The sequence below is a fragment of the Drosophila melanogaster genome, chromosome 3R (genome assembly GCF_000001215.4).
Source record: "Drosophila melanogaster chromosome 3R".
Taxonomy (NCBI): Eukaryota; Metazoa; Arthropoda; class Insecta; order Diptera; family Drosophilidae; genus Drosophila; species Drosophila melanogaster.
Window position 1 is genome coordinate 31,755,124 of NT_033777.3, and position 21,567 is coordinate 31,776,690.

The 21,567-nt window shown below is 46.8% G+C and overlaps 6 protein-coding genes, 2 long non-coding RNA genes and 1 other non-coding gene across 13 annotated transcripts; 3 read left to right on the plus strand and 6 right to left on the minus strand.

The window, feature by feature from the left end:
- Window positions 1-232: 232 nt before the first annotated feature.
- On the minus strand, window positions 233-3,514 carry CG2187 (uncharacterized protein). 2 transcript variants are annotated; one of them, NM_143633.2, is made up of 8 exons: window positions 2,652-3,514; window positions 2,186-2,345; window positions 1,988-2,105; window positions 1,712-1,931; window positions 1,518-1,658; window positions 1,322-1,430; window positions 731-1,263; window positions 233-668 (listed from the first exon to the last, which is right to left on the minus strand). In NM_143633.2, the coding sequence occupies exons 1-8, from the start codon at window positions 2,882-2,884 to the stop codon at window positions 311-313; spliced, it is 1,872 nt and encodes a 623-aa protein (NP_651890.1). In that variant the 5' UTR covers window positions 2,885-3,514; the 3' UTR covers window positions 233-310. The 2 variants fall into 2 exon arrangements, with proteins under 2 accessions (NP_651890.1, NP_001189331.1); NM_001202402.1 differs by having other exon boundaries at window positions 2,652-2,955.
- Window positions 3,515-3,586: 72 nt separating this feature from the next.
- lncRNA:CR44263 (long non-coding RNA:CR44263) lies at window positions 3,587-4,237 on the plus strand. 2 transcript variants are annotated; one of them, NR_125312.1, is made up of 2 exons: window positions 3,587-3,763; window positions 3,840-4,237. It is a non-coding gene; the product is annotated as a long non-coding RNA:CR44263 (long non-coding RNA). The 2 variants fall into 2 exon arrangements; NR_125313.1 differs by lacking the exon at window positions 3,587-3,763 and having other exon boundaries at window positions 3,768-4,237.
- Window positions 4,238-4,280: 43 nt separating this feature from the next.
- On the minus strand, window positions 4,281-6,456 carry Smvt (Sodium-dependent multivitamin transporter). The gene is made up of 4 exons (NM_143634.4): window positions 5,956-6,456; window positions 5,773-5,890; window positions 4,869-5,713; window positions 4,281-4,812 (listed from the first exon to the last, which is right to left on the minus strand). Exons 1-4 carry the CDS (start codon window positions 6,346-6,348, stop codon window positions 4,393-4,395), a joined length of 1,776 nt encoding a protein of 591 aa, NP_651891.2. The 5' UTR covers window positions 6,349-6,456; the 3' UTR covers window positions 4,281-4,392.
- A 1,724-nt stretch (window positions 6,457-8,180) lies between these two features.
- On the minus strand, window positions 8,181-9,649 carry CG2150 (uncharacterized protein). Its single transcript, NM_143635.2, has 2 exons — window positions 9,525-9,649; window positions 8,181-9,225 (listed from the first exon to the last, which is right to left on the minus strand). Exons 1-2 carry the CDS (start codon window positions 9,540-9,542, stop codon window positions 8,677-8,679), a joined length of 567 nt encoding a protein of 188 aa, NP_651892.1. The 5' UTR covers window positions 9,543-9,649; the 3' UTR covers window positions 8,181-8,676.
- Window positions 9,650-12,000: 2,351 nt separating this feature from the next.
- Window positions 12,001-12,667, minus strand: lncRNA:CR43436 (long non-coding RNA:CR43436). The gene has a single exon (NR_048529.1). It is a non-coding gene; the product is annotated as a long non-coding RNA:CR43436 (long non-coding RNA).
- Window positions 12,668-12,849: 182 nt separating this feature from the next.
- On the plus strand, window positions 12,850-14,300 carry asRNA:CR33945 (antisense RNA:CR33945). The gene is made up of 2 exons (NR_002507.2): window positions 12,850-13,197; window positions 13,256-14,300.
- Window positions 14,170-16,725, minus strand: betaGlu (beta glucuronidase). The gene is made up of 5 exons (NM_143636.3): window positions 15,469-16,725; window positions 15,095-15,411; window positions 14,778-15,039; window positions 14,585-14,723; window positions 14,170-14,525 (listed from the first exon to the last, which is right to left on the minus strand). The coding sequence occupies exons 1-5, from the start codon at window positions 16,633-16,635 to the stop codon at window positions 14,350-14,352; spliced, it is 2,061 nt and encodes a 686-aa protein (NP_651893.1). The 5' UTR covers window positions 16,636-16,725; the 3' UTR covers window positions 14,170-14,349.
- A 370-nt stretch (window positions 16,726-17,095) lies between these two features.
- Window positions 17,096-20,040, plus strand: sip3 (septin interacting protein 3). Of its 2 annotated transcripts, none has more exons than NM_001276223.2 (6): window positions 17,096-17,556; window positions 17,619-17,675; window positions 17,731-17,919; window positions 17,974-18,823; window positions 18,882-19,096; window positions 19,153-20,040. In NM_001276223.2, the coding sequence occupies exons 1-6, from the start codon at window positions 17,431-17,433 to the stop codon at window positions 19,594-19,596; spliced, it is 1,881 nt and encodes a 626-aa protein (NP_001263152.1). In that variant the 5' UTR covers window positions 17,096-17,430; the 3' UTR covers window positions 19,597-20,040. The 2 variants fall into 2 exon arrangements, with proteins under 2 accessions (NP_001263152.1, NP_651894.3); NM_143637.5 differs by having other exon boundaries at window positions 19,153-19,660.
- Window positions 19,926-21,529, minus strand: CG2126 (uncharacterized protein). 2 transcript variants are annotated; one of them, NM_143638.4, is made up of 6 exons: window positions 21,322-21,529; window positions 21,126-21,259; window positions 20,861-21,073; window positions 20,625-20,797; window positions 20,436-20,570; window positions 19,926-20,379 (listed from the first exon to the last, which is right to left on the minus strand). In NM_143638.4, the coding sequence occupies exons 1-6, from the start codon at window positions 21,427-21,429 to the stop codon at window positions 20,228-20,230; spliced, it is 915 nt and encodes a 304-aa protein (NP_651895.2). In that variant the 5' UTR covers window positions 21,430-21,529; the 3' UTR covers window positions 19,926-20,227. Both variants share the same exon structure in this region, with proteins under 2 accessions (NP_651895.2, NP_001263153.1).
- Between the last annotated feature and the right edge of the window lie 38 nt (window positions 21,530-21,567).

Below are 21,567 nucleotides of genomic sequence, written 5' to 3' on the forward strand. Positions count from 1 at the left end.
TGAATTGCCCTCTAGGTCATTGGACCATAGAAAAGGATTTAGTTTTTTAATATCATAAATTATATTTTTGGATATATTTTTTATGGAGTTGGTATCCTCAATAGATCAAAATAATATTGAATATTGTTATATTGCTAAATGGTAACTGATATTTTCTAGGAATTGCGTGTCTAAAGAATAAGGGGTGCAATTATACCTTGACGATACATAAATATTCGTTAAATATTTCTTTCGATTTTGTTTTTATTTATCATTCTAAATTGTCTTCCTCATATTTAAGCCTATGGATAAAAAACACATTTAACAAGAATCAGGGCTCGGTGACAGTTTGTTTTTCTTTTTCGGTAGGTTCTATGCGGAGGTCGGGAGTCGCAGCGACCTTGGATCCTCGAAGTGGCACCTCCTCAAGATCCTGATCCGTAACAGGCAGGGAGAGGAACTTCCGCACGAAGGGCGAGTACAACTTTGGATTCTGTTTCTCGTTCTCGTCGGGTCGCCAGATATAGCTCAATGGGATCGCACATAGAAAGACCAGAGCGCTGCCCAGAACCTTGTACCAATAGAACGAGATGTCGTATAGAGAAAAATCCCGATCGCTATGGAAGGCGGTGGTCACTGGTGCGCCAGAAGGAGGTTTCATCGTGACAGGAGTGAAGTCAGTCTTGTTGCTACAATGAAGCATCCATTCAGTGAGCTCTACCTCGGATGGGCATCCCAATAGTGTACTTACATAGCCTCCGCAATCATGTAAAGACCTCTGGCCTCACACTGATCCAGTGAGTTAGGCAGCACCTCGTACTTAATCAGTCCGGACTTGAAGTTCATCTGGCCATTGGCGATAATCCACACCATGGCGACCACGCTGACGATAATGCTTGTGACAGCCGTTTTGGCATTGCAGCGCGGCACAAACATTCCCAAGAGGAACACACCCACCACTGCGCCCGTATTTATGCCCGTAATGGTGACAACCGTTTGCAGGATCGAGTTGAAGTTCTGCACCATGAAGCCGCCCAGGATGCAATACCCCCCCATTACAACCACGATCAGTTTCATGGCCCAGTTGGCTCTGGCCTCTGTGTGCCGAATTCGAGGCTTTATGTAGTCGAAGTAAACCACTCCGGCCAGGGAGTTGAGTGTGGCAGAAAGCGAGCTGAGGGCAGCACTGAACACACAGGAGATGAAGACGCCAGGCATTCCGGCCAGGTGTCCCATGATGTCCTGCACAAAGAAGGGCATCATCTTGTCCGGCTTGCTAACCAGCTAAGGAGGGAAAAAATATGTATGTTTCATGTTTATAGTATATCAAAATTGAACTTACACCAGCTAGCATTGGATCGCATCCATAGTAGCGGGCAAACATAATGATTCCAGAGATAGTGTTGAAGAAACTTATAATTAGAAATCCTAGGCCAGAAACGATCAATGATCTAAAACGAAAAATTTGGGATACATCACATGTTGTACCGGGTAACGAGTCTATCTAGATCGAAAGATATATAGCAAATATCCTTTACTTCTTAGCATGAGAGTACGAAGGCAGGGAGACGATGCGCTGCACACAGCTCTGATTTAGGCCAATGTGACCCGTCCACATGAAGATCCCTCCCATGGTGGCACCCCAGAACGTCATCCGTATACGAGGATCCAAGCCAAAGCTAAATGATTGAATTATTTAGATCCGATATTCAGACCAGATCAAATAGCTCACTCAAAGTTGAATCGTCCGCCGTCCGAGGCGCGTTCCATAACAGTGAACATGCCTCCCGATCGGATTGTGCCCAGAACTCCGACAGCAACCACAGAGAGTAGCATAATGGCACCCTGCACCACGTCGGTCCAGACCACCGCCTTGATCCCACCCAACATCGTGTAGAAGATGCAGATGGAGGACACCATTACGTTGATCAAGTGGATGTTCATGCCAGTAACTGAAAAGTGGGAGTTGATTTAGATGGACTTGGACCGAGTTTGGTACACTACTTACCCTGGGCAAAAGCGAGCGATGGAATAAACATATAGACGGGTAACATCAGGAACGAATTTGTCACGAAAAAGAAGGTCACCAACTGCCGCGTTCGCTTATTGAATCTCATCTCGAGGTACTAGGGTGCGAATAAATAATCGAATAATTTTGCCAATTATTTGTTATGTTATGTTTCGTAGTCTTCTTAGTTTAGCTCACCTCATAACAATTAGACACATTATTTTCATAGAATACAGGAACAATTATGTAGATTAAGATAGGAATCACAACCAGCATGGCTAGGACCACGAATATATAGTTGAATCCATAGGTGTAACTTTCCGCTGGAATGGACATGATGGCGATGCCGGACAGCTGGCTGAAATGGAGCCATCATAAGTTATTGATTGCACTTCACTCTTTCGAAACCCAATATACCCCTCTCAGTGAAAGGTAAGTAAGTAAGTAAGTGATTTATGACTAACGCCCAAACAGAATCCCCAGTTCCGCGTCGGTTACACAATCGGTTTAATTAGGTGGATGGGGCAAGTGCGGAGAACTTCTTAAAATACAGCGCCCTTATAATTGACGCAGCCACTTTTTACGGCCGCCGTAAAATAAAGATAAATTATGACGGAATCGGGAGAAATCCGGCTGGAACTGCCGGACACTGCTACGCTCTCACCTGGCTACCAGAGATATCGCTATGGGCAGGGTCTGCATCTTCTTCCCGCCGCGCAGATACTCCTCCGTAGTGTTCTTGGACTTGGAGAAGAATCCGAAGTACACCCCAATGCCCGCAGAAGCGCCCAGCATAATGACAAAGACGAAGTAGTCCGTGAGTCCAAACCGCAGGTCCTGCGAAGCGCTGGATACAGCACTGGCCATGGTGGTGGTGGTGGTGGTGGTGGTGGACATCTCGTCCGTAGTGATGTGGATCTGGCAGTACCGGTAGTGATGCGCTTGTTGGGTGTTTCGACCGATCTAACCGGTTCACATTTCACGGATGCTGGTGGCGAACTTGCGGGCCCTGGCCTGGATTGTACTTAAATATAGCTCCCGCCCGGGGCGTCTCCTTATCTGAACTTGACGTTGCCCCGTAAATCATCCGGGGTTTAGTGCTCCACTTATCTGTCCGGCATGCCACTCTTATATTTTACTATTGTTGCGCCTAGCCTCCGAGGCCATCTTCACCAACCAGGAGGCGACGGTGCGGACGTGGAATCGCGTCCTATAGTTGGAGTAGAACTTGACCTGGAGTATAAGACTGGGGCAGCATCTTGGTAAAGCGTTTGTGCTGGAAGCTGTTTGCTCTCAGAGTTTGTTGAAGGTGCTTAATAAATGCATAAATGCTTTGATATCGCTTTTGAAACTATGTATGTCGTACACTTGGGGGAAATGCAATAGGGTTAACTCAATTTCTAATTATAAATAATTTGTTTAATCTAGGTTTAATCCAATTAACTTATTCTGGTGGTTCCAATTGATTGAACGCTATCAGTGGGTCAAAAATAATCTGTACCTGCTCAGCTGTAGGTAAATTTTTCTTAGTATTTTATTGCCGGGCTAAGTAGAGCCAAATTTAGGGTTTCATAATGTCTTATAAAGTGGATTTGGTTAAGCTGGAAGTTATTCCACGTGGATTTGAATACTTAGCAGACTTTATTTTGCAGAAAGCCTTAGATAAATATGAATAAATATTCATCGGTTGCAGTTCAAGCTATTGCCGATAACCCAAAACCGTGTCCAGAAGTCACATACATCATCCATCATCACATGGTGCTTTCTTGAGAACTGGTCTGTTTACTCTTCTCACGTCTTTGAAACTTTCCATGTTCAGTGTTTGCCTTTGCATAATTCTATTTTTTGACAGGGGTAAATAATCGGGCTGGGCTGCAGGGGGCGTGGCCGCTGTTATACGACCCTACGCCAGAGTGTGTACAGCTTAACACCGTGGCCCACCAAAATTAACCACCCAAATATTTACCCATGTCAGCGATAAGAATTACGATTCTGACTGGGATCTTTTGCACGACTGATACGGCAGATCTTTCGCATCGCAGCTTCTCCAGACTCGCACGACTGGACGCTGAAGTTAGAGTTTATCTTCCGGCTATATGTATTTAGATCGCCTGGTTTTGTCGCCTGTCTCATCGCAGTTTTCAGGAGGATTGTGGCCACTCCGTTACGATGGTTAAACTAAGGTCTTTTACAACAAAATTTAACAAAGAGATGTAATCTTCTGTAAATAAACTCACACTCGGTTACCTTTAAACACAACCATTGAGAAATGTACGACAGAGCAAACATTATAGATGGATAGCATCTTAGAAACAGAGCTTTATAATCTATATTGATATGACTAACAGTTAGTGAGGTTATCCTGCTTATAAAGCATATCTTAATGTTAGGTTCCAATCCGAATCTCAGACCTTTTCGGGTTTCTCTAGGTTCAACTGGTGGGGTTCATCCGACGGCGTCAGCTTGTAATGGACGAACGGCTGCACCACCGGAGACAGGAGCTTCGGGTTCGGTTTGTAATCAGGCCCAGACTTCAGGATGTAACTCAGCGGAATACCTATCAGCCAGGTGATGACGAAGCCTGTGACCGTGTACCAGTTAAAGGAGAGGTCCAGGATGCTGAATTCCTTCTCCCCCACAGGGGCTTCTGTGGTGGAACCAAGGAACAGAGGTGAAGCTGTGCTGATGTCCTTTATGGTTCCGTTCAGGGAAGCTGGACAAGCGGATGTGCTCGTGGGCAGAGTGTCATAGTGATTGCGGCCCCAGCTCAAAATCACAATGGTGGCCATACAGGCAATGCTAGCGAGAACTCCAACTAAAGCGGCCTGAATGAAAAGAATGGTTAGGAAATCTGCATCATTGGGAAATCCTGAAAACTTACCCTGCCATGGGATTTTGGAACCAGCATTCCCAGCATAAAAACGCCACACGTCGAGCCAAAGCTCATGCCTCCAATAGAATAGATCACTTGCAGAATGGAGTTGAAGTTCTCAATAACCATCCCACCCAAGATGCAGTAGATTCCGGTAAAGAAAACGAACAGTTTCATAATCACGTTGGCCCGGTGCTCCGTGTGTCGAATGTGTGGCTTGATGTAGTCGAAGTAGACAACTCCTCCCAGGGAATTGATGCTGGCGGAAAGCGTGCTAAGGGCAGCACTGAACACGCAGGAAATAAATACACCTGGCATGCCCCACAAGTTACCTACGGTATCTTGCACGAAGTACGGAACCATCTTGTCCACCTTAGAGACATGACCAGACTGGATGGGATCGCAGTCGTGGAAGCGGGAGTAAATCACAATGCCTGTGAAGCAGTTGAAGAACATGATCAGGATAAACCCGAAGCCAAAGAGCACCAGCGATCTTCTGGCGTGACCCAGTGAAGGCAGGGACACGATTCGCTGCACGCAGCTCTGGTTCAGACCCACGTATCCCGTCCACATCATAGTCGCCGATGTGAAAATGTTCCATATGGTAGAGCGCGTGGTCAGGTCGAAGTTGTAGTTGATATCCAGGCGTCCACCTTCCCCGGCAATGCGCAGCACTTCAAAGAAGCCTCCCACTCGGTGGGCGCCCAAAACGCCCACTAGGACCACGGATGCAACCATAATGGCTGCCTGGATAACATCGGTCCACACCACAGCCTTGATACCTCCGAACATGGTGTAGAAGACGCAGATGCTGCACACAACGGTGTTGATTAGGTGCACATTAAATCCGGTCACTAGCAGATAAGAAAAATTACCAACGAGGGAAAGAATAAGTTGACTAGTTAGCACTTACCCTGTGCAAAGGCCAGGGAAGGCAGGAAGATAAAGATCGGGAGCATGAAAAACATCGTCAATATGAAGATGAAGGTCTGCAGCACTCGCACCTTCCGGCAAAAGCGCATCTCCAAGTACTGGGTATATGAAAATATGTACAATAATATACAGTGTTCCCTTGGAAAATCGCACTCTAGGTCACCTCATAGCAGTTTGTGATATTATTGTTGTAGAAAACCGGGATCACCAAGTAATTAAGAAGCGGCACCACAAGCACCATGCAAACCACGTTGAAAACCCAGTTGATTCCGTAGGCGTACATTTCCGCCGGAATGGTCATTATGGAGATCGCCGACAGTTGACTGGCCACCAGCGAAATGGCGATGGGAATCGTTTTCATCCGCTTGCCGCCCATCAGGTACTCCTCCGTGGTGTCCTCGCCCTTGGCAAAGAAACCGAAATAAACTCCAATAGCGGCAGAGATGCTCAGCACCAGGGCGAATACGCCGTAATCCGTGGCGTTGAAAACGAACTGTGAGTCGGGAACCACGGTGGCAGCGGTTGCCAGGACGGTAGCGTTCAAAAGGGACGACATATCGGAAGGATTCGCTCGAGGAGGACTCACAGCCACGAATAACTAAAGCACTATTCACTAGTCACTATTCACTTCCCGGCTCCGATTGCGGAGAATCTCGATTAGCGGCATCACGGCGACCGCCTCGTCTTTTTATAAGGTACTGTGCCTAGCCTGCTCTAAATATTATCTATCGACGGCGCTCTCGCGTACGACCTTATCTAGATGGTGGTATTATCCACTAGAATCTTAGATCCATCAGTCAATTCCCCGGCTTGCTTGCTTCACTCACAGTGGGAGTCCGATAAGAGCTCCAGAGTTGGCCGAGATTACGTAATCCGGCACGCACTCATTCATTGTTTTCGCTGTCATCCAGCCACCGTTGGATGTTTACCCTTAAATCTCGATTATAATCCTGCTGAGAACCTCCAGTCATTCTCGCCTTGCCAGTCACCCTAGGAGCTCTTCTCAGATAGAGCTCTCTCGGACATCGCACTCCGGAATTGGCCCCAGACAAGGCCACTCCGTTGTTGACGCTTATCGAGGGCCAGGGGATAGAGTTTTATGGGCCTATAGTGAGTTTTCAAAAATAACACAGATAGCTTTGATAGATGCTGATTCTTATCATTAACGTAATGGAATTACTGCGGTTCTTTCTGTAACTACAGAAATAGGTTTTATTAATCTGCAGCTAATATGGAACTAAGGCTTAGTTCAGTTATTGTAATCTCCCTTATTATCTCAAGTATATCTCAAGTTGTAAAACTACAACAGAATAAACTCAATAAGCTCAATTTCCATCCGTTACTACTTTCAAATTTCGCTCGTCCATTTGGAGTATGCATAATGCGTCAATATGATTATACCGTAGGACCATCAGCAGTTGTGGTGGCTACGATGTCGTAATCGGGGTATTCCACAGCTTCCACTTCGTTTGGCGTCTCATCATAAGGCATCTCATAGTGCAGCTTTTTGGGTGCACTTCCACGTATGTACATATATATGTATATGTACATAGAGGACGGCCACCTCGGCACGCATTCAATTGGGAAATCTAATGATGCGAATGTTGGTTAAGTGGCTACAGCTTCAGATTCAGCTGCCACTTCATTTATGGCTCTGGGCCACAACTCCAACTTCGGTCGTGGTAATTGTCGATGTCCATCGACTCATCATTCCCCCATCGCCTTTCCCGCCAGCAGCTGCAGTTGGCCCAGAGTCTCGGCTGCATATGTCGCAATGTTCGCGTAATGAGCGCCCCTCCGGCTCCATCTGCCATCCACATCCCCATCTTCAACCACATCTTCCATTTTAAGCACTTGCACGACTGAGAGTACCTCGTACACAGCAAAAAAGGGGCTACAACCCTGCCTCCAATGAGCAGTTAAAGACATGGATCATATGTATCTGGTATCTGCAAGATATTTTCCTAAGTATAATGTTATTATATTAGCTTGTAACTTAAATCATTTATATATGTAATTTAGTATTTGCAACTAGTGATAACACAAGACCAATTGATTGGCTCAGTGTACGTGAAGATAGGCCAGGGGTTAAAGCTACCTTATTATCGAGTGTAAAAGTGAAAGGATTGGCGGAGATGCTTGGCTTGGTATTTAAAAACACTGACATGGGGCCAGTGACAACTCGGCTTACGTAGAGCTGCGAGTCCGATCAATTGGAATGGTGGGTCCATGTGAGTGGATTGTCATTACGAGATCATCGAGTGTTTTGGTGGTGAGCAATGCGGAACGAGGTCAGTTTCATTAGATGTAATGACATTTGGCGAGATAGCCATAATTTCGAAACTCCCATGGATTCACGGTATTGAAATGAAAATATTGCAATCATTTAACGGTGACAAAATTTACTATTTTTTTTATTGTTTTCATATTTTTTTGTTGTTTCTTTGTTTGTTTCATATAAAATAAAAACACTTACGAGCTAGTAATGCGTTATAACACTTTGTGGGGTGTTTTCCATCTTGGTGTTGTGGGTGTTGTTGTGTGGCTTTCGTTTTCGGGTTTTCTTGTATTCGTGTAGTGTGAGAAACTATTTACAAGGGTTACAAAAAGGCCCGAGACGAAGTCCCGAATTGTTTGGGGTTTCCGGGGAACGGACGTTTCAGAGTGTTGGGGTACAGTCGCTGAGTTCGGGAAGAGGGCTTGAGAAGGGGAAGCGATCTCCAGTTCTCTCGGGATCAGAGCGGATCGGTGATCGGTAGTTCCATTATTAGATCCAGGTTGCCCAAATTTGTATAGTGTTGGTGTCGTCTTTGTCGGTTTCGTGTCCGTCGGTATTCATTTTTGGCAGAGGTGTGTCTTTCGGATGTGAGACCTGTGCGAAGATCTAGAAGGGCGCTCCATAGCTGCCGCTGGGCCTTGAAGGGGCTCCATACGATCCGGATGGGGCGCTGGGATATCCACCGCCGCCACCTCCCTGCTGCGAGCTCTGCTGGGCGAACTGAGCCACCTGGATGGCCTGGCGGACGCCTTCCAGGTCGATGCCCACGACACGGCCACCGCCTCCGATTCCGGGGGCTCCGTAGCTGGTGGAAGGTGGACCGTAGCTGCTGGATGGGCCACTGGGGTAGCCACCACCGCCGCCACCACCGCCTCCACCACCACCGCCGCCCTGCTTGCTCTCCTCGTTCAGCAGGATCTGGCGCACCTGCTCCAAAAGCTGGGGATCCACGTTCTGGCCCTCGGACGTCTGGAAGCCGCCGCTCACAGCCTGGTAGCCGCCGCCGCCACCACCGCCGCCACCTCCTAGTCCGCCTCCGAATCCGCCGCCGAAGCCACCTCCAAATCCGCCGCCACCACCACCTCCGCCGCGGGGATAGTTATATCCGGATGGTGGCTCTGCTGCAGCAAGAGCGGCCAGCGCGAACACTAAGAACTGAAAGTAGGTAGTGGAGGTTAGTGCAAATTCCATATCAAACTGGTGATCTCATCAATTGAATTCTCTTAAATAACTCGAATGCGTCTTTTTGTGGAATGTGAATTGAAATCCCATAGATTAAGGCACAAGGAGAGTTTTTGAAACTATTGAAGTTTTTTTGAAATCCAATTGCAGCGTTTGCGGTCTGACAGGGCTATTCTTTCTAAATCCCGTAAGGGGTGTAATCCGCTTGCGTCCAGGTTTAATCGGCTCTGGGGTCTGGGGTCTTGAGGTCGTCGGGATCGTGTGTTACTTACCACTGAGAAGGAGTTCATAGCGACGTTTCGGGTGAGTGTGTTTGTTGGGGGGAAGAGTTGAGTAGAGTAGAGTGGAGTGAATTTGGTTGCTTCCGAGTGGGGAACCAGCGACTGAATGCATCTCCACGGCCAGCAGAGCCACTCTTTATACCCGCCGGTGCTCAGCTGCTCTTCAGCTTTCGGGCCAACTCGTCCACTCGGCAACGTCATTATCGCCAAACTTCGTCTGCAACTTGTTTCTTTTGCTGCTGGGCGCTTCTCACAATAAAACAAAATTTCCAATTGGAAAACAACGTAGAGGCAGAAGAAAAAAAGGCCGAAAAAAATAAAATGTCGCTAACGATTTTGGTATTTGAAATTTTCTTTGGCACTTTCCTTCGATTCGCGCGGACCAGGAAGTGATTTTTCCCACCACCGCGATCGATTCCGAAGGTAAGTAACCCAGCCGCAGCCACTGAGATTTTTCGACAGCCCAGGAGGATCATGGCGGCTTCCAAAACATATTTCTCTTGGCCATGAGGTATGGCTCCACTGACGAAACTGCAATTCGCGTTTCCCGTTGCCCAACTGCAGTTGCATTTCAATTGTGGGTAAGTCGCAACCTGGGCTCGTCATCCATCAGCATCAGCGTCACATGGGCACGAAGATTACGAAATGGGCTGGGAAATGCGAATCGGGGGAGTCAGGAGGGCCGGAGACGGGGACCGGGACGGGCCCGAGGCCCGTATAATTCGTACGATCTCGATGTGGAGCAGTAGGGCCATGGCACCACGGGGCGTATAATTAATGTTTCCCAAGGAGCGTAATTACACGAGTTTGTACATTTGCAGATGAGTGCTGCAATCGCAAGAGCCTGAAAAGTGCACTTTACGCTTTGGAAGGTATGCAGTTGGGAATGCCAGAGCTAAATATGTATATTACCTGCACTCATAGTTTGTCATATTGGTTAAGTTAACTTAACCACGTTTAATTTAACCCAACCAAATGACCTCGAAATAAGATCGAAAGCCAGATATCTGCGCTCATTCTGGCAGAAGTGAAAGAAGTCCCCGATGGACTGGAGGCCGCATTGTGCCCATTATGTCATGTCTTCGGATGAGCACCTGTGCAGTCGCAGATGGCAACCATAAGTTGCAGAAAAGACACACGATGAAAGGGAAGACGCCTGCATGCAAGTGGAAGTGAACCTTGCCGTAAATTGGACTAAATGAGGTTTATTTACATCTCGACTCACACTTTCGCATATACCCAAAACCGGCAATAACTTTGGCTCCGCTTCATGCAGAGAAATCAACATCATGTACTTTGAATGTCAGGTGAAAAGTAAGGACATATCTCAACCATTATTCTGTGATCGTAGAAGTATTTGATTTGTTATGATATTTAGTGGTTTTCTTTTTTTCGTTTCTTTTCTTTCATTTCCTTATTATCATGTTTAAATCATCATCGAAATCAGCAAACGGCCTTTTCTGCGGGTGTATTAAAGGCTCTTCGGAAACCTTCACGCTCCAAAGTGAAGGACTATCTGCGTTGGGGCACGATCTGCAGTTGGCGGTCGGCGTCGGGTGGGGATGGGTTTCGACTGGGCACTGGGTTGGGATTGGGTTCGGGGGCAACAATGAGATGAAAGTCAACACTTCACACTCGATGGCGGAGGCAGCGGACTCAATGACAGTGCGCTAAATCATTTTCGTGGCTCGGAACAGCTTAGATCTGCTGTGGCTGCCACTGTCGTTAATTCGGTTTATTGTGGTCGAGAGATTCCGGCGAAGGTCTCTTGCCCATCGATGGCGTAATTCCATCTTTGTGGGACTTCACTTTCCGTCGTGTAATTGGAGCAGCGGGAAAAGGTCACATGCCAGATGCTGCCTTGCCAGAAAAATGCCTGGCTGTAACCTCTCATTTAATTAATGCATAATTTATTATATGCTTGGCGCTGTGGCACCTTTCTATCTTGAGTAAACATTGCATCAGATCTCACAAGAGTCTGTGATGGTCCTTTGAATAGCAATTGCTTGTTATTGACACAATTGTGGGAGTTCAAAAATAACTTCTTTTTCATTAGCATTTGGCTTCGCTTGTTTTTGCCTCGCTTTTTTGCAACTTTAATGAACGCTTTTTATACGTCGTGGCCTATCTGAACATATCCATCATTAACACGTCTGCCACTAGGTCAGCTTTGGACAGTGATGGCGACGGCGATGGCTTTGGCTCTTGCTTTTCGCTGTTCAGTCGGCTTAGCCGGGCCTAAACCGAACTGAAACTCATTATGCCTCTGTGTGTGCGTGCGTAATTGTTATGACACAATAATTGGGCCAGCAATAGCAAAACAAAGCCGAAATAAAAATAAAATCCCCTCAAATGCAAAAGCTGCCAACTGGCAGACGCGCCTGAATTATCAAAAAAAAATTCGCCTCATTTGCCATCTAGATTTCGGTTGCTGTTCGTATATTGCAGGGGGACTCGCCCCCGCAATATAGTTAGTTTAACATTTTATTTTAAAAGTATACAAAATATATTCTATAAATTAGATATGATAAGCTCCGCGCTGTGATTTCTTTTCTTCTGGTGACTAGCCGTTAGGGTTCCTACTTGAGAGCCATCATGGCGTTAGCGCAACCTCGCAACCAGGACCGTTCTGGATTCGCAGATCCCCCCATTCAGGTGCGTCATTTCGGCTTCGTATCGCTAATCAACAGGTGGACACAAACTGCCTACTAAATTGACTATAGGAGGGTTCATTTTTCACAGTCGCTGACGAGGCTGATGAGCGACAAAAAACCGACTATTCCGGCCTATTGATGACAGAGGGCGAATGCCCGTGCGACAAAGTTGGTAGCAGCCACGCTGATGAAGATGAGTTCGCGAAATGTTTGCCGTCCGATGGTGTTTGGTGGCTCATTCTCTGCAGATCCCTCCAAGCCGATGAACCCCTGGACGACAGGTTACATAAGCCAGCGAGTGTGGTACACTGGAAAAGTATGTGCCTACTTCACACACCGTTCACATTTGCCATTGTTCACATGTGTACACTCAACTTCGCAGCCTCTGTGGGAGCAGCTCCAAAAGATCCAGGATTATCCTAATCTGAATTATTTGGTAGAAGTTGCGCAGATTGTTATCTGTTAGGATTTTGAATTATTTTGCCGAGTGACGTACAATTATAGAATTGCTTTATAATAGAAATATATAAATAAAGTATCGCAAAAATAAAGATCCCATTTTAATCCAGATTTAATATCGAATCACGCAATGTTGGAAATGTTGTAAAAATATGTTCTCTAGGCATTAAGACTTGACTTCAATAACTGTGTAGCCGCACTACCTGCACTGTGGCCAAACAAACACCCAGCTCTTGGAGGTGAGTGGTCTCCGCTCCTCCTCCACTCCATCTACACTTCACCTGGGCCAAGTGACGCTTCTGTCGTTTCCTCGTCGCGGGCCGAAACGGGTTTTGGATCTGCCATGCGCGGTGCTCCCCGCTTTATGTAAGTCAAGCGCGGAGACCAACAACGTAGTCATGGAGCTGGAGCAGGGAACTTGGAGCGCGGAGCATGGAGCCGCCTAGCGGGCAGATGCGCCGACTTGGTGGAGGTGGTGGAGCAAATGCAGTGCCTGTGCAAAGCGAAACGGCAAAATGGGCAGCAGCAACAGAAGACACTCAAAGAAAATGGTAAGTACTTTGAAAGACACCAGATTTTTGTTGTTAACTCACATTTGGGCTATTATAGGCCCATCCAATTAATGGCCAGAAACGCAAAGAACTGATTTTAAAGAAAAAAAGGCCCATATGTGTTTGTCCTAAGTTTTTCCGAAAATCCGGCAAAAGATGGCACGGTGTGCATGGAAAAGTTGCCGTTGAATGGGAAATTGCTGCGACACGTTTTTGCCTTGGTCTGCTGGGATGGGATCTGTGACCGGTCTGAGTCGGCGGTGGTCCGGTGTCTATGTCTCAGCCCCAGGTTTGTTTTCCGCATAAAAAGACACATTCATGCTGGCATTCTGCAGCCAACTTTAGCCTTTGGGTGCTAACCGGCTAACTCGGCTGGCTTATGCAAAACTCCACATCCTCAGCTATTCCGCGACGATGTACCTTGTGCAACACCCCAGACACTATGGAGTCTGACCAGTTTATCCACCCGCCATGTGGTCATCTAGGTGCACCGTTCTCGAGGCGCGGTAAAAGTAAAAGTTAATGTGTGTGGCCGGCGCGTGAAGAATGGCAATTACAGATCGATGATCGCCGTGAACCAGCTGGCTCATTTAGCCTCCTTAATTATGCCACGATTTCGCTCATCCAACTCATCTGCTTTCTGGCCATGGAGGTGCCCCATTGTGCGACTTACTTTGCTATTTTGTGTTTCTCTGGCCAAAATACGGAAAGTGGCAAGGCAGAAAACATAAATGATTTTACGGGGGTCTAAATGAGTTAATTAGGTTTGCAGTCGAGAGGTCTTAACCAACACGAGTTGGCCATGGCAAAGCCAATGAAGATATCAGAGAAGGGGTAATATGTAGGTGGATGGATACATTTGTACTACATGAACCATGCAACCCTAAAGGCTTTGGGTTTTGTTGAGTTATTTTGGAAATCTGTTTTTCTCCATCATTAGCTAAGATTAAGCGTTTAAAAGATAATATATCTATTAGGAATCATGATTTAATAAGAAAAGATAATACATATTTAAAAAAAAAAATTATTCCACAGACCATTGCTGAAAAATTTGAATAAAGCTTAATGTAATGCGTAGTGAATAACTCGCACCTTTATAACATACAAATACGGTCTCTTGGTCATGAGACTCTGGCTGTACGTATCCCTGATTCAAAGCTCGTTATGGATATGCTTGGAAATGTAAACAGTGAGATCCTCAGGCAGCCCAAACATATCCAACTCCTTGGCTAATGCGAAGTACCGCCGCCTAAGAATGTGAGCCACTTCTTTGGGTTGTCGGTTCCTTGTAAAGACTCCCTTTTTGTTGCCGCCCACGCGGGTAATAGCTGCAGAGGATAATTTTAATTGGGTTTGACTCTTGTTCAAAAGCGTTTGAAATACAGACTCTGCGCGGTCCGAAAATCGGCGAAGTTCCAAACAAACTCTCCAATAAACCATCCTCTTCCGCGTAACTCGTCGAAAGCCTTGAAATGGCGAGAGAAGAGCTCAACCTGGTATTCCTCCGACCAAATAAAGGCGGGAAGCTTTGGGGAAAGTCCGAATTAGAATCAATTATAGGCCTGAACAGGGTTCCTTACTGAGTGCATGCCCTCCATAGTGTCGCCGCCGTACTCAAATTGGATGACAGGCTTTCCGAACCTATCCCGCCAACTCTGGGCCTCTATCGTCAACAGGTTAAGTATCATGTCAGTACGGCCCGAGTTCTGATACCAAGAGTTATAGCGATTGAAACCCACGATGTCCAGAAACTGCGCCAAATGGCAACTGGAAGAGTTGGCATTTATAGCCGCGGTTAGAGGTCGTCCGTGAGCTATTTCTCTTACATAGTTTACCAGGAATCTAAAGGTAAGACATCCGCGTTAAATTTTTGATCTAAGATGTACTTTCTACTGACTCAAAGTATTTAAGGGCTCCCTGCTTGTTCGATCTCGGCTCGTTGGCTACCGACCATGCAACAACACTTGGATGGTTTCTGTCCCGGTGGATCAGTTGCTCCAGCGAGGACATGTGATTCTCCAGTAGCTGCGGCTCGAAGATATCTATATTGACAGCAGGGCATTCGTCAATAATCATAATACCATGCTGATCGGCAAACTGCATTGACTCTTCGGAATAAGGATAGTGAGAGGTGCGATATGCATTGGCTCCAGTCCACTTCAGCAGGTTAAAATCTCTAGCAAGAAGCGCATTATCCAATCCCTTCCCGCGGATCTAGAATAAAGATTTTGATAAGCTTAATGACCAGATTTACCCAACAATCAAGCTCACATCGGAGTCCTCGTGCCGTCCAAATCCCCGCAGATAGAGGGGTTTTCCATTCAGCAGCAGGCTGTCGTTGTCCCAACTTAAGCTACGTATGCCCACTGGGAGGCGGTAGGTATCCTGCAGAGATTCCAACTCCTTCTCATTGCTGGCCACAAACAGCTCGAATTGAAGATTATACAGGTAGCCGGGATCGGAATGCATTAGGTAGGGCCACCAGGGAGTTGCATTTGGCACCAGCAGAGTACCATGGTAGACCGCCTTGTTGATCTGCTGGGCGGCCACATGACCATCTTTGTCCCTTAGTTGCACCCGAAGTTGGATGGGCTGGATTTGGAGGCCCTCCTTGCTAGCATCCAACCACACGCGGTAGTCTATGCGGCCCAATCCTTCTTTAGTTAGTTGGGTGGTGACCTCCAAATCGCTTATGTGCAGCAGCGGGGTCGTGTACAAGTGTACACTCCGGTGGATTCCCGCGTAGTTAAAAAAATCGAAAGTGTAACTCTGGATGGGCACGGTGCCGTCATCCGTAGCCACCTTGTAAACAGAACCCTGAGGAATGGTGCGGTTGCTCAAACGATTGTCACACATCACCGTGATCCTGTTATCGCCGCCAAAGCTGAGCAGTCCCGAGATCTCTGACTCAAAGGGTAGGTGGCCAATGGAGTGACTTGTGGCGTTCCTTCCGTTGATCCATACCACGGCCGAATAGTGAACGCTGCTAAATCGCAACCAAGTGCGTTGCATAGTCTTCCAGGAGCGCGGCACAAAAAAAGTACGCTCATACCATACGGTTCCAACGTGATCTCGTAAGTTATCTGTAGTGATGTCGTTATAGGAGGCAGGCACTGGCATCGAAATAATCTCCCTTCCGGTTTTTCTCAAGGCATCCATAAACCACTTTTCCCTAATTCCCTGTAAGGGGTCATATGGATCACTCCTAACCAGTTGCCACATTCCATCCAAGCTCCGCACTTCACGGGTCTCCGAATCCCTGGGGTACAACAATCCCTTGGTTGGTGTGGGCTTTCTGACATTATCATATTCAAACAAAGGGGAATCAGTTAGTTCTTTGCGATTGGCGTTCACCAAGAAGTCGTTTTCGGTGTAAGCCAATAGAACCTGGAGACTGCCAAGCAGTAAGCAGGTGACGGGCATCCAATGACTTTTCATCTGAAATCAGAATATTTCTATCGAGTTACAATTTAATGGTTATCAAACATTTGTGAACCATCTTCTTCTTCACCCGGCCTTTGATAAGAGCAGTGTGACCAGCGCAAATATAGTGAACAAAATCCATCTATTATTTAATATGAAATTTTTTTACATAAACTTAAAATTGTAAACTTAAAAGAATTTAGGTTTAGGTTTGGCCTTCTACTCATGATAAAAAAAATTGTTTACCGTGAAACATCATTGTTTGGAATCTGCGTTTGAAGGATCTACTCAAGAGGTTAAAATAATTTGCAAATATCTGTGTATATCTCCCGCTTAATGTTCTTTCAAACTTGGTCACAATCATTTTATTCAATTACATTTATTTGAAAATTGAAATAGTCCGTGACATGGGAATCCGTGAGGGCAATCGATGGTTTGGTAGAAAAAATCGGTGCTGTCATATAATATCGATAAGATAATTCACCATCTGGTAGCACGACTAAGTTCATACGTGTAATTATCGGTAGTTAAAAATAAAAATATTAATACGCCTTGATAGAGGCAACCCTCAGTTTCAGAGTTGAAAATCTCGATGGCAATGCAAACAACTTCGTTCGGCTAACAAAACCCGACTAAATTCCAACGTCAACGAGAGCATAGACGATATTTTCGGTTTCTTCCCAAGTGATACCGATTCCGAGAGCTACGGCCTTATATGTAGAGTGGGGGCAGGCAGAGATCCCGGCCAAAATTAACATATTCCTGGAGACTATCAGCCAGCTGGCGGCCCTGGCGACCTCGACCGGCATCATGCAGCTGCTCTTATCGTCCGTTTGCATGGCGCTGACCAGCGCGGTGATTGGATTTGCCTACTACCAAAAGCAGCAGTTCTATCCTGCGGTGGTCTACATCACCAAATCGAACGCCTCCATGGGGGTGAGTAAATCCTATCATACAATCCAGTCCCATGCCTAAGCCTTGTTTTCGTTTGCTTCCAGGTCATATACATACAATTCTTTGTAATTGTCTTCATGTTCGGCAAGCTGCTAAGCAAGGTGACAATCAGCAAGAGTACCTTGCACACCCGCATTAACATTGTTAATCCCTCAGATCTTCCTGGGCACTCTGCGTGCCGCAGAGTTTGAGCATCTGCTGGAGCGCTTTTGGTATGCCCTTACGGAGACCTGCTTGGCCTTTACCGTATTCCGGGATGACTTCAATCCGCGCTTTGTGGCCTTGTTCACGGTGCTTCTATTTCTCAAATCATTCCATTGGCTAGCAGAGGAGCGGGTGGACTTTGTAAGTCTTGCGTCAAGTAAATACCCATTTTTTGAAATTCTTGAACCACCGTAGATGGAGCGTTCCCCCGTGCTCGGCTGGCTTTTCCACATTCGCGTGGGCAGTCTGCTCACAGTGCTAGGCATCCTAGACTACGTTCTGTTGATCCATGCCTATAACTCCACTTTGGTGCGTGGTCCCACCGTGCAGTTGGTCTTTGGCTTTGAATACGCCATCCTTCTGACCGTAATAGCCAGCACGGCCATCAAGTATGTGCTTCACGCCGCGGAAATGCGCACGGACACGCCCTGGGAGAACAAGGCCGTGTTCCTGCTATATACAGAGCTGGTCATTGGACTTATTAAGGTGGTCCTGTACATACTGTTTGTGGTGATCATGGCTAAAATATACGCGCTGCCCATGTTCGTATTCAGGCCTATGTTCTTTACCATACGCAACTTCCGTAAGGCCCTAAATGACGTGATTATGTCCCGGCGTGCCATTCGCAACATGAATACCCTGTATCCCGACGCCACGCCTGAGGAGCTGCGCCAGTCAGACAACATCTGCATCATTTGTCGCGAGGACATGGTCAATCACTCAAAGAAACTGCCCTGCGGCCACATCTTCCATACCACATGCCTGCGCTCGTGGTTTCAGCGCCAGCAGACCTGTCCAACCTGCCGTTTGAACATCCTTCGAACTCCAACCGTGAACTCCACAGCGATGCCACGGCAAGGCGATGAGGCTGTGGCCGCAGCTGCTGGAAATCCCATTCCGGCTGCAGCAGGTGTTCAACCGGCTGGTGGTGTGCCTCCTCCAGCTCCAACTGCCGTAGTTGACGGCAATCAGGCAAGAGCCGACGTCAATGTAGCCGGAGGTCAAGCCTTGCCGCCAAACTTTGCGGATCTCTTCGGTGATGCCAGTGAGTTTTGAAGTTTGATTCCTAAGACACGATTATAATCGTCATCTTTTATTTTCAGGCGGCTTGCCCAATGGATTGCCTAACCTGGCTGGTTTGCAGATCCCTCCTCCGCCAGTAATGCCCATGATTTCGCCTTTTATGATACCACCCCACTTCGGCTACCTCACGCCTCTGCCGCCTCCGCCGATTCCACAGGACCTGACCAATTTTACCGACGAAGAACTGCGGGCCATGGAGGGCCTTCAACGTGATCATATTGTGCAGCGTCTAAAGGTCCGATTTCGATAATCTCCTCATTCTACATTTCCTAATCAAAGATCACTTTACAGTTGCTGCAAAACATAAACCTAATGCTGGATTCCGCGGGGATAATGATGTCCCAGTACCAAAGTTTGTCTGCGCGCCTGCAGCTTACTGCAGTGACGCCAGCCACCGCGGTCAACGGATCTGCTGATTCTAGCGTCTACGACATGCCCAGTACCTCGGCCACGGCCATGGCTCAGTTGGAGACTCACCAGGTTACCCCCACAGCAGCAGCCAGCTCAGCGTCTCCGACGATGCCTGCAGAGAAGGTAACCATTGAGGATTTGGGAGCGGACGCAGACGAGGATGATATACCATCGACGGCCACGGAGGCAGTTAGCATTCCCAACTCCGATGCCGACTTTGAGGAGAACTCCTCGGAGCTGGGCGAACTAAGGAAGCGCCGTTTGAAGTTCCTTGAAGAGCGGAACAAGTCTGCAGCCACTAATGAACGCACGACAGCGGAATAGACGCCCTACAATCTGATGTCAACACTCCAAAACAAAAAAAACCGGCAGCGACAACTCTCATCCCAAAAAAAAAAAAAATGTGCTTGCGTTTATCACACTTAATTCTCTTGGCTGGTATTGATTTCCTTTATACTTCGCTCTTCATCTGCTGCACCTTGTCCTTGACTTCTGTTATTTTTTCTACGATATGGGAATATTACGACGATGACGACAAAGACGACTACGATGCCTCCGACTTCACACACTGGAACGAAGGATCTGAACGTGAAACGCGAAATGCGGCATCCAAATCCAATATGTAGCAATACGTATTGTGTAAAAACTATTTTAGAGATGGGAAACTGATGATTTGTATTTAATATTACTATATGTGTATAATTAATGTGAAATATAATTAAAACGAAAAGAACGAAGAATGAATTAAGCTTGTGCGACGAAAACACTAAATAGACCTGCTCCTAAATTTGTTTCTCAACGGCTTTTAGAGCCGCAATTATACTCGGAACAGGTCTGAGTCTGAGCTACATACTAAATGTAAATAAATTAATTGACGCGTACACTACACATAGATAACAACAGTCGATCGACGAGTTCCCCGGGCGTGAAAAATTTGCATCTGGACGTCGCCGCATCAAATTCTCGACTCCAGCTCCCGGAACTCGGCAGGATCCGTGAAACGTACGGTCAAAATATAGAACAGTGTGGGGAAGGGCACCAAGCACATAAAGGCATAGTGGTAATTCAGGGAGGTGAGGCCGTAGGCCAACAACATCCAGTGCACAGCTGGGAAAGTAAGCTGCTGGTATACTTTATGTATGGTGAATGCGCACTTTGCTTACCTATGATGACCACGTTTTTTAACTCCCACACCGACGAGTGAACCAATGCCTTTAGGGTTTGATCCAGTTTGAGGGAATAGTGGATGGCATTGGCTACCATGGATATGGCCACGCTAAGGTACGGAAAGGAGTAATCTGAAAAAGAAAAGATCTCAAGACCAAAATATTAGCAAGCACTTAAGTACTCACAGATCAACCCACATCCTAACGCATGGATAAAGGTGAGCAGGGGCAGGAAGTAAAGAGCCGAGTAAATCGGCGCCTTGCTTCTGCCCCCCACATCCATAATTTTGCTGACTAGCGGGCGTATGAGAAACATGTTCACCAGGCACAGAAAGTAGAAAACCAGCACGATGGTTTGCCTGGAAATTGAACATTAAAGTGACTATTGTGAACACCTGGAGCCTTGGGTGGCTGGGTCTTACAATGGGTAAACTGCCTCCTGGGTGCAGTAGACTCGTGCCTCATAATTGGGGCTGGGGTTGTAAAACAATGTGTACCAGTCAGTAAGTTTTCGAACATCACAGGCGTAGAGGCGCAGCTCCCACATGGGCTCCATTAGCAAGGTGGCGAGGATGGCAGATATGGCAACCTCAACGAAAGCGCTGGCCGTCAAGATCAGCTGCTTCCGCGAAAACCTATGTGAATTCACTAAGTAAGTTCTTCTTCCAGTTTGATTAGTTCACTCACTTGCGATCCTTGGCGTCCATGTCAATGAAAAAGCAGTGCATCATAAGTGGCAGCATGGTCATGAATCCCAGGTATAGCCAGGAGTACGTGCTTAACTCGTCGCGGCATGGAGAGCATGCGTAACTTTGGTTCACCTGAACAATATAAAAGTAAATTATTTTCCAGGCGCCGTTCCGAAGGATGCTAGAACATTAACCCGAGATCCTCTGGGACAGACCCCGCAGCTGCTCCAGCTGTTGTTTCCTAGCGGTGATCGCCCACAGTAGGCTCCTGGGCAGCGTTCCAACGCGTCGTACATTCTCATGAAATCAAAACAATTACTTCGTATTGTATATTACATTAAACAAAATAAAAACAATACTCCTATCGATATCGGACTTATCGTTATCAGTAGGACCACTGAATAAACGAATAGGTTGTTCGTGCACTTAAATTAATACTA

Bases quoted from the DNA above. Each gene is read 5' to 3' on its own strand.
- betaGlu (NM_143636.3), bottom strand. From the start codon at position 16,635: ATGAAAAGTCATTGGATGCCCGTCACCTGCTTACTGCTTGGCAGTCTC. The intron at 15,040-15,094 runs GTCAGTAGAAAG...TCTTACCTTTAG, and splicing joins GGAGCCCTTAAATACTTTGA to ATTCCTGGTAAACTATGTAA. The intron at 14,724-14,777 runs GTAAGGAACCCT...CTTTCCCCAAAG, and splicing joins CTATGGAGGGCATGCACTCA to CTTCCCGCCTTTATTTGGTC.
- sip3 (NM_001276223.2), top strand. From the start codon at position 17,431: ATGCAGCTGCTCTTATCGTCCGTTTGCATGGCGCTGACCAGCGCGGTG. The intron at 17,676-17,730 runs GTGACAATCAGC...TTAATCCCTCAG, and splicing joins TCGGCAAGCTGCTAAGCAAG to ATCTTCCTGGGCACTCTGCG. The intron at 19,097-19,152 runs GTCCGATTTCGA...ATCACTTTACAG, and splicing joins ATATTGTGCAGCGTCTAAAG to TTGCTGCAAAACATAAACCT.
- CG2126 (NM_143638.4), bottom strand. From the start codon at position 21,429: ATGAGAATGTACGACGCGTTGGAACGCTGCCCAGGAGCCTACTGTGGG. The intron at 20,798-20,860 runs GTAAGACCCAGC...TTCAATTTCCAG, and splicing joins CAGGAGGCAGTTTACCCATT to GCAAACCATCGTGCTGGTTT. The intron at 20,380-20,435 runs GTAAGCAAAGTG...TTACTTTCCCAG, and splicing joins AAAAAACGTGGTCATCATAG to CTGTGCACTGGATGTTGTTG.
- CG2187 (NM_143633.2), bottom strand. From the start codon at position 2,884: ATGTCCACCACCACCACCACCACCACCACCATGGCCAGTGCTGTATCC. The intron at 2,106-2,185 runs GTGAGCTAAACT...TTCGCACCCTAG, and splicing joins ATGTGTCTAATTGTTATGAG to TACCTCGAGATGAGATTCAA. The intron at 1,431-1,517 runs GTAAAGGATATT...TTTTCGTTTTAG, and splicing joins TCGTACTCTCATGCTAAGAA to ATCATTGATCGTTTCTGGCC.
- Smvt (NM_143634.4), bottom strand. From the start codon at position 6,348: ATGTCGTCCCTTTTGAACGCTACCGTCCTGGCAACCGCTGCCACCGTG. The intron at 5,891-5,955 runs GTGACCTAGAGT...TCATATACCCAG, and splicing joins ATATCACAAACTGCTATGAG to TACTTGGAGATGCGCTTTTG. The intron at 4,813-4,868 runs GTAAGTTTTCAG...CTTTTCATTCAG, and splicing joins TTCCAAAATCCCATGGCAGG to GCCGCTTTAGTTGGAGTTCT.